Consider the following 14,115-nt stretch of genomic DNA (forward strand, 5'->3'; position numbering starts at 1 on the left):
TGGAGAGAGAAGGTTTAGGGGAACTGGGACTGGAAGATAACGGAAAGCAGCAGAGGAATTGCGTGACTCTGACCTCAGTCAGACATCTAGAGTACTGTATTTCATGTTGGACACTACATTTTAGGAAAGATCCTGGCACCATTGAGTGTAATTAGAGGAGGATGACCAGGATGCTGAGGGATCACAGGATCTTGGTTAAGAGCTGGAAGAGATCCTCAGGCAAGGAAGTTCTTCCAAGGTCACACAGCTACAAAGTAATCTGAGGTGGCATTTGTATGGGTCTTTCTGAGTGTAAGTCCACCTTTCTATCTACTACATATACTACACTGTATCTCCAGGGGGATAGAAGGCCAAGCCATACAAGACTTGGATGGGGAGGGAGCAGCTGAGTAGCCCAGTGGGTTCAGAGCCAAGCCTAGAGATGGGAGATCCTGGGTTCAAATCTGGCTCCAGATACTTCCGAGTTGTATGACCCTGGTCAAGTCACTTCACCCCTATTGCTTAGCCCTTACCACTCTTTTGCCTTAAAACCAATACATATTGTTGATTCTAAGGTGGAACATGAGGGTTTTTTTTAATGTGGATATGTATGTGTTAGATTAAAGATCAAAATAGTAAAAGTAGAAGGACAGAGGGCATGGGGAAAGAGTATTCGAGGTAGGAATGAGCATGAGCAAAGGTTCAGGGTTGAGAAATCTTGAAACATGTTCGGGACAGAGCAACTAGTCCATATGACTGTGGTATATTGTGCAAAATGAGAAACGAGGCTCAAAAGATGAGTTGGGGTAAGACCATAGTGAGTCTCTGAAGAGCAGAATGAAACAATCAACACATTGTATAAAGAAGACTTATGTTGTCTTTGGTAGTGATGTGCAGGATAGATTGGAGGAAGAGAAATGGGAGGTGGGGAAATCAGTTGAAAGACTTGAAATATTCTCAGCACAGGATAAAAATCTAAACTAGGGTAATAGCAGGACAGCTGGGAAGAAGACGTATATCCATGATTCCTGAGCTTGGGAACAATCCACCTGCAAGGTAGTCAGGGCAGGGATATGAGATCTAGACTGACGTTTCCATATGGCAGTGCACATTCAATCTCCCCTCCATGCTGATGTGAGGTGGCAGGATCTTCACTCACATCTGGGCATTCTTGTCCAGGGGATACCTAGGCTGTCACTAGATATTTTCCCCCTATTTCTCAAAACATCTTGGGTCTTCTCCTAGCACTATTGTCTTTCTACTACCTGTGCCCATTATTAACTCCCTCTCCCAAGTGTATGGAGTCTCCCCAAGGCATTGTCTGCTTGGTCTATTAGGGTCTGAGCAAAAAAACTGAGAAGAGATCACACCTGGGATTCTAGAAAGGACCATGGATGAGAGGGAGATGGTGAAGATGATGACAATTGATTTCAGTTCCATTCTATTCAATGAGACAAATGATAATTAAGACCCTATTGTGAATAAACTTTATACCCCTTTAACCCCAAAATTCCACTGCTGGGCACATGATCCAAGATGGAAAGAAATGTCTCATACATAATCATACTCTTTGAAGATCTACCACATATACCAAAATATTTAAACAGTAATCTTTTATTTTATTTTATTTTCAGTTCCAAATTCAGCATCCCCTCTTCCTCATCCATCAAGAAGACTAAAAAAAGTAAAAGTAATTTTTATAGTAGCAAACAACTGGAAACAAAGTAATGGACCTTCAACTGAGCCATGGCTAAAAACTTGTTTTATACAGATGTAATAGAATACAATTGTATCACAAGACATGAAAATTGTGAGAATTTCAGAGAAACTTGGAAAAAACATTCAAACTGATCCAGCAATGTTATTAATATACATATAAGTGAGCTAATGGATATAAATCCCTTTGCAAGCCTTTATAAATTTATTATACAGACTATTATTATAGTCATCTACATGGCATAGTAGAAACCTGGGTCACTTAACTGCTTTCTGCCTTGGTTCCCCTTCTGTAAAATGAGGATAGTAATAGCACCTACTTTATAGAGTCGTGAGGAATAAATGAGATATATTATATATAAGATCTATTCTAGATTATATTATTATATAGATATATATAAAGATATATATGTATACACACATATATAATGTTGCCCAAACCTCAAAACACTTCATATTATTATTAATGAATGCAAGGAAAATAATATGTACAAGAGAAATTGAAAGAACGATTTTTTTTTAAAAGAATGCTATTTAATTATAATGTTTCTCTTGGCATCAAAGAAGAGACACAGAAATGTCCTTCCCTCTTTTGGTTGGAGGGACTCTCTGAGTGGCCTGTTGTAGACAACGTCAGACAAATTTGGGTCAGGTCTTTTGGTTGGTTCTGCTTAACGATTTTTTTGTTTGTTTGTTTGAAGGGAAGACATGAAGGTGGGTGGAAATATATTTGGAAATGACTATGATAGTGCTGGATCTGAAGTCAGAAAGACTCAGACACTTACTTGCTGTGAGACCCTCAGCAAGTCACTTAACCCTATTTGTCTCAATTGCCTCTGTAAAATGATTTCAAGAAGGAAATGGCAAACCACTCCAGTATATTTGCCTAGAAAACCCCAAATAGGGTCACAAAGAGTCAGACATAACTGAAATGATTGAACAACATCAACAAAAATGAAATAAGGTGGCAGCTGGGTAGCTCAGTGGATTGAGAGCCAGACCTAGAGACTGGAGATCCTAGGTTCAAATCTGACTTCAGACACTTCCCAGCTGTGTAACCCTGGGCAAGTCACTTAACCCCCATTGCCTTACCACTCTTCTGCCTTGGAACCAATACATGTAATTGATTATGAGATAGAAGGTAAGGGTTTAAAAAATTATAAACAAGAAACATCAATGACCTTTCTTAAAGATCATTTAGTCAATTAATAGATTAATAGCAGAAATGAAATGCTTTGTCACACAGATATGAAATTTCAGAACCATTATTTAAATTGAAGGCCTCTAACTTGAGTCCCAATGATGTTTCTGTTTTTGAAAGAACCTTTTTCTTTTTACGAATTCATTATGTGTTTAAAGATCACCTAGGCTTAAGTTCTAGCTCCAAAACTTAATAGCTATGTAGCTACAGGAAAATTTGTCAACTTCTCTGAGCCCCAGTTTCCTCATCTGTAAAATGAGCTAATCATATTCACATTGCCTACTTTATAGGATTGTCATAAGGAAAATGCTTTGTAAACTGTAAGGAACTGTATAAATTTGAATTACTGCACTGTGTGAAGGAAGATAGAAGAATAAATAAAATGGAAACAAGAGGAAAGCATTTCATAAAACTGAAAACACTATATAAATATGAGTAAATGCTATTCAAGCAGCTAGGTGCAATAGTGGATAGAGTGCCAGGCCTGGAGTGAGGAAACTCATCTTTCAGAGTTCAAATCTGGATTCAGACACTTACTAGCTCTGTGACCCTGGGCAAGTCACTTACCCCTGTTTGCCTCAATTTTCTCATCTATAAAATAAGCTGGAGAAGAAAATGGCAAACTACTCCAGTATCTCTGCCAAGAAAACTCCAAATGGGGTCATGAAGAGTTGGATACAACTGAATGACAATAATAATGCTATTCAGACCTGCCCTCAAGAAACTCCCAAACTAGTGGTATGTCAGGAAAAGAAGCTATTTTCATCTGAAACTTTTTCCCAGGGAAGCCAACAATTTCAGCTACAAAATAAATGCTTTTTCTCATTTCTCACTCTGTTTGACCTCTGATGCTTTTTATACCATCATAGTCCCTCCCAAGCACTCTCCCCTTCATTGGCTTTCATGACACTGTAATCTCCTTATTCTACTGCTACATAACTGACTGGTCCACTTTGATTTCCATTGCTTAGGTCATCTCTCACTCACTAACCTTGGTTATCTTTTATGAACAGTGGTTCTCACTCCTACAAGGATACCTCTCACCCTCCCACCGTGGTTGTCAGAGTTGTTCTCCCGTTCTGATCCTTTCATTTTCTCTTTATGTTCTCTTTTTAGTGATTTCACCAATTTCATCTGGGTTCAAATATCATCTCCACACATATTATTCTCAGATCTGTGTCCAGCACTAATATCTCTCCTGGAAACATATGAAATTTCACAGGCTAAAAAAGGAATTTATCATTCCTAAACAACCCCCACATTGGCCTCTTCTCCAACCTTCCCTATTTCTGTTTAGGATCTCACCATCCTCTCATTCACAATTCTTGAAAATGACTGAATTATCCTAGAATATTCCCTCTCCCATAATTAATTAATTGTTAAGTCCTATCACTTTTATATCCTTCTCCTTCTCTCCATTTATGGCCATTACTTTAGTACAAGTCTTTACCACCACTTCCCTAGACTGTGCAACAGATTCCTCATTGGTCTCCCAAATTTCAGTCTTTCCCCTTTCCAATCCATCCTCTACACAATTGCCAGAATAATCTCAAGTCATAGTTCTGATTGTATCACTCCCGTGCTCCAAAGCCTTCAGTAGTTCCCTATTATCTCCAGAATCGAATGTAAATTCAAGAGCATGGTATCCAAAGGCCTCCAAAACTTGTCGTTCTTGTCTCCATGTTCTTTTCCTTCATAGTCTACGTTACCAAACAAGACTCTCAACTTGGGATGCCTGTGACACTATAGAATCACAGGATCTCCGTTTTGGAAAGGACTTTAAAGGCCATCTCCTCCAAACTGTAGCTAAACCAAAAGTCATTTTACAGCATACCCAACAAATGTTCATCCAGCCTTTGCTTAAGAACATTCAGTGGACAGGGAACCCATTATCATCAGAGTCCATTTGATTTGAAGAGCATTCTGATTGTGAAATTTTTTCTCATGTCAATTCCAACCTTGTCTCTTTGTCATTTTTTATACATTTTTATACATTTATACATGTTATACATTTTTATATATTGATCCCATTGTCAATTTGGGCCAAATTCCCTCCACCAATGTCTTAAAGAACTGCCTGCCAGGGAAATGATCTGCCCATGGTTAAGTAGCCAATATACTAGCAAGACATGCTCTATTTACACATACAGCTCTTACACATATCACTCACCCTCTTGCACAATTCTGTAAGAATATGCTACAGGGGATGCTAGGTGGCTCAGTGGATTTAAAGCCAGGCCAGGAGATAGGAGGTTCCTGTGTTCAAATCTGACCTCAGACACTTCCTAGCTGTGTGACCCTGGGCAAGTCACTTAATCCTTATTGCTCTTCCATGTTGGAACCTAGACAAAGTATTGACTCTAAGATGGGAAGTAAGGGTTAAAAAATTTAAAAAGAACACATTAATGGAGGAATTTTTTATCCAGAAAGTTCCTTAAACCAGTGAAATCACGGGTCTGGACCAAAATAAAAGGGAAGGGAAGGGCCAAGAATAATGCCCATTTCAGGATCTACTGGATCACAGAGCCCAAACTCTGTATAGCTATTAGGACTTGAACTAAGGTTTTCCTGATTCCATTACTCTTTACTACCTCTCAGCTTGAATATCAGAGCTATTTAACTAATATTTCTAAGTTTAATTGAAATCAGAGCTCCCTACACTGGGCAAAGGGTCCTATACTGGAATCTTCTATTTAGATGGACAAAGTGCTGGCTTCTTACTCAGCAGGGACTTGGCTCCTTTAAATAGCACTGGATTTCAAGGCTAGAGGGTACCTTAAGAAGCCACTTCATCTACTCTCCTACCTTCAGATGGAACTCCAGTGAACCTAGCACACACAGAAAGAGTTCATCTCATTTTTAAAGGTGTCATCTCTGATGCCAGGATCTCCATCCTCATGTATAGCAACCCTATCTTCAGAAGTGCTTTCTTAAGTTGAAACTCCAATACCATGGGTTGTAACTTAAGCTCCTTTGGGCACTGCTGGTCAGCAGGCTCTATGGAATAGCCCTTCAGAGACGGAAACACTGGGATGTGGCTGTACAATTGAAGAGGAGTTCATCAACAACATGTATTGAGTGACATTTTTGTTGCTATTGAATTATGCACTATACATTGTGGCATTGAAAAGGCATGGTGCCCTTAGAACACTTACAGACCAATAGAAGAGAAAACTTTACACACACACACACTCCCACTACCTCCACCCAGAACTATATGCAATCAAGTGGAATGTCACTCAGACTAGATAGCATTAACCTGGACTCAGAGGAGTCAAAGAAGGCAACATGGAATAGTAGAAAAAATACTAGAATGAATACCAGGCTTTGAATCCTAGTTCAGCTATTAACTAGCTGTGATGCTGTGACTTAACCTTGGACGAGAGATTTTAATTTTCTGAACTTCAGTTTCTCTATAAAATGAAAAGGGAAAACTTAGATAGGATATCTAAGAACTCTGCCATTCTGTGCTCTTTTGGGTTAATGTGTAATTGCATGCATGTTTGTGTGTGGAATTAAATAGAAGACCACCCACCCAAATTATAATTACAAACTTGGAGTCAGAGAGTGGATGGCAGAAAATGCAGCCTTTATTCTTACTCATGAGTAAGGGGACACACCCTAATGGCAATGCCCAACACATGGGTGCAGATACAAGCATTTTATAGATTCCTTATGCAAGGCCCCCACCTCCATCTGATACCCCAGGATCTGGGGGGCAAACTTACATTCTAGGCTTGATAGTCTACCCAATCAGAAAGCAACGTTACATGGCATAAACTTCATCGGATCTTTCACCAGGTGGGGAGTGGGGGGGAAGGTTATGGAGAGGTTATGTCCTCAGGAGGAACTCTTTCTAGCTTCTAAAGGTCAGAGGAGATAAGGAGGTAGGATAGCATAATGGTTTGATTTCTTGAGATAAGAGTCCTCTCAACTCACTGAGCCTATAGCAATGACAGAATGTCCTTGTGGTCCCCACCATAAGATGAACAAATCAATTCTTTTCTCTCTTCACACAAGTATTTTGTGTGTGTGTGTGTGTGTGTGTGTGTATGTACACAAGATATGTGTTTGTGCTTATAGCAGTAGATCATGCTCTACACATGTGGGAACATATATGTCTATGTGTGTGTTCTCCGGAATTTAAATAAACTCCTACTTACTATAGACATAATTAATCCAGGAGCCTTCTACAAAAATCCACAAATTCATGCTAGTCATGAGAAGTTTCTTTAAAATAGTTCCTATCCCCTTTAGGCAGGAGCTCCCGCAATTAATCTGACAAGACTTTCTTCTAACTACTCTATCCATTCTGCTTCTCCTAGGCCTCTTGCTACCACATGTCTATCCCATGGGGCAAAAAAAATAAGTCAATATAACCAACTCTATGCTCAAAAAACCAAACTATATGCTCAGTTCCTTTGTTTCCTCTTTTCCCTCCTTTCTTTTCCCACTCCCAACTTACTGCTGCTAGACCATTTGGGGACATAAGATGAGAGCTGAGAGCTGGGAACGGGAACTTAGAGATCACTAACATTTTCACCCTTATTTTATAGGAATAGAGACAGGTTTAGAAATGGAAAATTACTTTCCCAGTGTCACACAAATCATGAATTATAGAACCAGTATTCAAACCCAGTTCCTATAAGAGAACTGTACCATGCTCACTCTCTGAAGGGTGAACCCTATGCCTGAGTCTCAGCCATTGCCCCATTGGCCCCTATGCCAGCCTTCTATCATTTCTTCACTTCACTAATTTTCAAAAGGAAATAAGCAAGTCTGCCCCTTCCAAGCCATTGTGCTCATGCTGGCTTCTCCTGGCCCCAGGCAGCAGAGTAATAATACATGAATACTGAATGATAAATAGCACCATCCATACAAATCTATCAGATAGCCCTGAGAAGATTATAAAATGCAACACCAGATTTTTTTTTTCCTACACAAAAATTCAAGTTTCTACATTGAAGGGGTCCCTATGAGCCAAAAATTTGCCTAATGTTACAGTCAATTGTTGCAGTACTGGGGTCTACAGTTTTATCAGCTGGTGTGTTGTTTGAGCTATGTCTGTAGCTACTTTTCTGGGTGTGTTTTAGTGTTTGGTCTGGGTTTGTAGTGGTAGATCTTTTGAGATGCTGTGTTTTATGTTATTTTGGCCTGTGTCATGGTAAGTGTTGTGAGCAAGAGGGTGGGTCCAAAATTGTGCTGGAGTTGTTCAGTGATGGTTTTTGCAAGCTGGTAGGCTATGACACCTGTAGAGCTCTGAACTATTGTTATAGTATTCTGAGTTGAATGTTGGAATTGGTGTTGTGAGCTGATATATTTTGAGCTATGTTTACGTGTGCTTTGGTGGGTGGTATGAGCCACCATGATGTTGTAAGTTGCATTGGTGTGTTTTATGGAGGGTGTTGTTTACATGTGCTTTGGTGGGTGGTATGAGCCACCATGATGTTGTAAGTTGCATCGGTGTGTGACATGCTGGGGGTTTGTGAGCTGGTATATTGTGAGTTTTATTTACATGTGTTTTGGTGGTATTATGACCTACTGGGATGTTGTGAGTTGTCCTGGCATGTTGATATGACAGGTATTATGAACTAGTGTTATAGGCTGTGCTGGTGTGTGCTATTGTAGGGGTTGTGACGCTGTGAGCTACCTTTGGCTACAAGTCCCATACTCTGCATTCCAGAGAAGTATTGTAATAATGTGGCTCCAAGGCCTATCAGAAAGAGAAAAGCAGAGATGCAGAAGAGATTTGTTTCCAGAGCTCTGGCAGCTGACTGGCACAGATGCCGCTTTTGTCCCAGTCATTCTCCTCTGCAGACATGAATGCATCAGCTGGCACTACTCATGTTAGCAAAGCAGTCCATGGACTTGAGGGCAACAACATTTCCCCAGCCTCCCCATTGGGTTTTTTTTTTTAAGAATATTCTACATCCTAGGCTCTTTGATGAAGAAAGGAAAAGAGCGATCTTAATGAAATATGTTCATCTTGGTTAGTTGGGCCCCAATGAAAGGGAATACTAAAAGACACAATATTTGCCAAAGCCAGCAGAGCTGCACTGAGAGCTATGAGAGGCTCTGGAGAAGGGGGAAGAGCACACTGTGATTTCTGCATCTCAGGGTCAGATGACTGCCCTAATCAAGTTCCAAACATCAGCCAGATGTTCCCCAGTCTGACTTAGATGCATTAGAAAAAAGAGATTGGGATGGGGAGGCTAAAGAGAGCTGTTTCTCATCAACATCAAAGAAGGTTTCAGAGCAAGAGGTCAAATTCACCTGCAAACTTTTGGCAAAATCAGCACTGACAGGCTGCTCCCTGGAACCTTCCTGTTGCCCTGTAATTGGCAGGTAGAGACTGGAGTAGAAGCCAAGAAAATGGAAGGCAAGCTGGGAAGTAGGCGGTCAACAAGTAGTCACTGTGTCCTCAGGGTGCTGCATGAGCTCACACAAAGTGTTTGAGGTCCAGAGGAGAAATTTACCCACATGGTCCCTCCTCTCAATCAGCATTCTTTAACCACCTACTATGTGTCCAACCTTTCTAGGGAATACAGAAGAAGGACAGAATGTGCTGCCTGAGCTCAGAGAGTTTACCATCTAGCTGGGAAGATAAGACATACAGGAAAGAAAGAGAACAAGATGGCTATAATGGCTATAATGAAGTACTAAGTTGTTTCTATGGGGAAGGGAGAGAGGAAAGATATATATTTTAAGAGCCATAGAAATTCAGAGGAGAGAGTGATTTAAAGGAGCTGGGAGGGATGGCTAGGTGGTTTAGTGGATAGAGAAGCAGGCCCAGAGTTGGAAGGACCTGGTTTCAAATCTGGCCTTAGATACTTCCCAACTGCGTGATCCTGGGCAAGTCACTTAACCCCAACTGCATAGCCTTTACTGCTCTTCTGTCTTAGAATCCATACCCAATACCAATTCTAAAACAAAGGTAAGCATTATTTTAAATGGAGAGATGGGGGCTGGAGTAATCAGAAAAGAGGTGGGAAGCAAGCCAGGTTTTAGAAAATAAAGAGGATTTAGATACAGTGTGAAGGGATTTCAGAGAATAAATAGGCACATGAGCTTTCAATTAAGATTCTGAACTTTGTGAAAACCTTATGTTTAGAGCTCTTTTTATGCACCATATCATCTTAAAGATCCTTGTCACTAAGGCATGGGAGAAGACAAGGAACAGTGGACTTCCAGGCATGATTTCTGAATTGAAGATGCAGCTCTGACACTTTCTAGTTCTTTTGTGAACAAATTAGTTAGCTTCTCTGTACCTCAGTTTCCTCATCTATAAAATGGAACTAACACTTGTGTTGCCATCCTGATAGGAGGGCTGTGAAGATTGAATGGGATAAAGGATTAAAGTACTTTTAAAAGCTAAAGTGCTATATAATCATCAATTCTCAACATAGTCACCATCACATGGAACCAAGTATAGATGGATGTAACATAGAGACAAAGTAGGAGGCCAGCTGGATGGAGTGATTTGGCAGATGTAAAAAAAAAAAACAAAACATTATTTTGTACCATTTAAACCTAGCCCTACATTCTGACAAACCAGACCTGTTACTTAAGGACCATATTTATTTAACAATGCTTAACTCAGAACTCAGGTTATGATGATCAAAAACCCAATCAGATCCAAGATGGCAAGGAAGAGGAGTTTTTCCCATAATACAACCCAACCACATATACATGTATCATCTGGAAAGTGCCTCTGTTCTGACTATTTGGCTGTTTCCTTGTTTCTATGTTTAAATCCTAGGTAATGTGTGACTTACAGATACTCAGGAGAAGTGGGTCACCCTTTTTTTCAGCTCTACCAAAAGACTTATTAAACTTCTTTCTTTTTGAAAAAAAAAACATAGTCACCATCATCATCATCATTGGGTCACTAGTATCCTAAATTTCTATTAAACAAAACTACAACAAGGAACATAGGTATCAGAGTGGATAGAGCTCCAGGCCAGGAGTCAGGAGGACTTAGGTTCAACTCTGGCTTCAGTTCCTAGCTGTGTGACCCGGGGCAAGTCACTTAACCCCAAAATTGCCCAGCCTTGGGAACTGATACTCAGTTTCAAATCTAAGACAGAAAGTAAGGGTTTAAAAAAAAAAAGATTAGATCATTCCACCTTGGCTCAGATACCATGCCTTTTTTTCCTCCTTGCTTCAAATACCTTCTTCGTCCCTGCAGTTCATAAGCATTGGGGTCCGTTTAGAGTATGCCCTCTTTATGCCTCTTCTGAAGCTTCTGTAAACTTGCCCCTTGGAAACTGGAAAGCTTCAATGTTTAGGGATGGAGCTAAAGCTTTATTCAAGGAGGTTTGGGGCCTTAGGCATTAATTACTAGCAGAAACCTCCTCTGACAGGGACCATGGTATGAGACTTGTGTCCTCTTGTCTCCTAGATTCCTGGGACTTCAAGCAATCCACTCGAAACATCTCACCCACCATCAACCAGGCAAACATTGTGGACCTGCATCCTGCCTCTGTTTACAGCATCCGCATGTATTCCTTCAACAAGATTGGCCGCAGTGAGCCCAGCAAGGAGCTCACCATAAGCACAGAGGAAGCTGGTAAGTCCCTCCAACCCCTTGACTATTTTTTTCTCTCACTAATACCCCTTTCAAGAAAAGCACTGAGTTCCCTTTTGGTGAATTGGGGTCAAGGCTGAGGTCCCATGAGCACCAGCAACATACCATTGGGCAGAGATCATTTGGGAAAGGTAGGAAAATGGTTAGTCAGTGTGCCTTGGACAATTTCTTTCCATTCTATGGACCTTAATTTCTTCACCTGTAAAATGAAGTGAAACTAGATAGTTTTTAAGGTTCCTCCACAATTGATACTTTTGTGGTTTTGATTCAAATGTCTTCTCCCTTGGGCTCTGGTAGCTGTCCTTGGTACTATCCAGCCTTCCTGGCCAGAACATAAACTTTGGGTGGCTTTGAATAGTGCTGTCTCTAGTTCTGTTCTTCCTCTGGCTTCAGCCCCAGGAATGTTCAAAGAGACTAGATGTACTATATCTGCCTAGGCTAGAGCCAGGGTAATTGTGGAAGGATCCAAAAGAACAATTTCAACTTCTGAAGGGTTCACCTTGACTCCCACTGAAAGGTGGCCAAATCATCACTCTGCACCCTAGAGATTTTGATAAGTTACACTGATTGAACATAATCTTAGAGGACTGATTCTGGACAGAGACAAAAAAAATAGACTTTTGCACTGCTAAGCATTAGAATGGAACAAATTCACATGGGACTAATAGATGTATCTATGGCCCTCTTAACCATTAGGGAAAACACATGGTCCTCCATGTTTTGGTTCCCCCACAGAAGGGCCAGCCAAGCAAATATAGGAAGCAGAGGGTATTTTCTGCCATAGTTTGAAGGACATTCAAAGTAACCCCTCCATCTGAAATTCCCTCTCCACCCTCAACCTAACAAAGTAATAGAAATCATCAGCGTCAGTGTCACTGCTTAAGGTGAAAACTCATACTACCCACAGTCACTAGGAAGAGCAAAGTCCAGAGTGACTTGAACACAAGTTGTAAAAGTCTTAGTAGAAGAGATGATCAGAATCATGAGGGTGTTGTATGAGTCTGGGTGAGTTCCTACATTGAAAACTCCCTGGGTATTGGGCTTTTGGAAATGCTGAAAGGGGATAGGGAAGCTAGGTGACACACTGGATAGAGTCTGGGCTTGGAGTCAGAAGGACTTGGGTTCAAATTTGACCTCAGATACTTCCTAGCTGTGTGTCCCTGAGCAAGTCACTTAACTCCATTTGCATACCCCTTCCCCTCCTTTCTTAGAATTGTTACTAGGAAAAAGTAAGAGGGCATTTTTTTAAAGGGAAGGGAATAAAATGTTGAAAGAGGATGGGTATCAACAAAAGAAAGGAGTCTTCTGAGGTTCGCAAATAATGAATTTTTTTCTACTTCGTTGTTTTACCTACGCAGAACCTCATTGTGGTCACCAAATCTTTCTCTCTCTGAATGGGAACAGCATAGCACCTGGCTTAAATTAAAACACCATTCTCTTGAGGCTGTTGATCTCTGTCTTTCCCAAAGCCGCCCACTTACATACACCTTTCCTGACAAGAGAAACCCAAGGGGTTTTTTTTTTACCATGAGCAAATGGGAGACAGGTCACCAGGAAACTGAGGCAACTGGGCCATTATTGTCCAAGAATTTCTAGTCCATATCTTTTACCATATGCTCTCTTACTATATGGTCTCCAGATCATCTGCTTACATCTTTTGTGTGGCTGAGAACGACTTGCCTTTGCAACCCTTTTCATTGTTCCCTGTGGAAAATTACATTCAATGCAGTCATTTGCCCTCATGGTCTTAAAGTCTAGGTTATCTACAGGTAGTCTCAGTCTACCTTTGGAAAAGCCATTCATGATTCTACTGTGCTTCCTTGGAACTCAAGTTTACCCAGAGACATATACCTCATGCTTGTAAGATTCCCTTAGGGCCAAAGATACATAAACTATTTCAGCACTAAATGGCTTTTTGTCAGGAAGTTCTTCCTTTACTCTAAGCCAAATCTAGTTTGCTATCATTTCAGCAATTTAAGGAGAACAAAGGAAGAAACATATATTCTCGGGGTACTAGTTGATACAGTGCCAAGGAGTGAGGACAAAGCTAAGGATATTTCCCTATTATAAAGCATTTCTCTACTTTCAAGTAGGCAATTTGGTCCCTTTTCAGTCTCTAGATTGCCCAAGTAAAGAAAAAAACAGGGATACAGAAAGCCTCTCTCCTGCTCCCTAACATGACTCCCTAATTATGCTTTTCCTTCAGCTCCTGATGGACCACCCATGGATGTCACCTTGCAACCTGTGACCTCACAGAGCATCCAGGTAACCTGGAAGGTAAGTGAAGTTGGAAAGACCTGGGGGAGAACTATAGAAGAAAAACCTCAGAATAACTTCTATTTCAGTTATGAATTTCCTGCCCCCCCCCACTCTATGCTGTCCTGCAGAATACTCCCTAGTCTTCCTCCCACTTCAACCCAGTAATATGCCTAGCAATGTGAGAAGCAACAGATATCTAGAGGAATACCATACTGAATTGGAGGAGTGAAAATTTTTATTTTCCATTTAGGTTCTAACTTGCCATACTTTGATTCCTTTTAAACCCACTGCAAAACTTGTATAACCTATATCAGACCATTTACCACCTTGGGAGGAAGGAAGAGAGGGGGAGGGAGAGAAGTTGAGAAAAAAA

General features: G+C 40.7%; 1 protein-coding gene across 1 annotated transcript in view; it reads left to right on the forward strand.

The window, feature by feature from the left end:
• Positions 1–14,115, forward strand: part of DSCAML1 (DS cell adhesion molecule like 1) — a 518,862-nt gene that overhangs the window by 463,365 nt on the left and 41,382 nt on the right. The window contains 2 exon segments of the mRNA XM_056794329.1: positions 11,298–11,465; positions 13,690–13,760. Of these exon segments, the coding sequence (XP_056650307.1) occupies positions 11,298–11,465; positions 13,690–13,760 (239 nt within the window).

The sequence above is a fragment of the Monodelphis domestica genome, chromosome 4, assembly GCF_027887165.1.
Source record: "Monodelphis domestica isolate mMonDom1 chromosome 4, mMonDom1.pri, whole genome shotgun sequence".
Classification (NCBI taxonomy): domain Eukaryota; kingdom Metazoa; phylum Chordata; class Mammalia; order Didelphimorphia; family Didelphidae; genus Monodelphis; species Monodelphis domestica.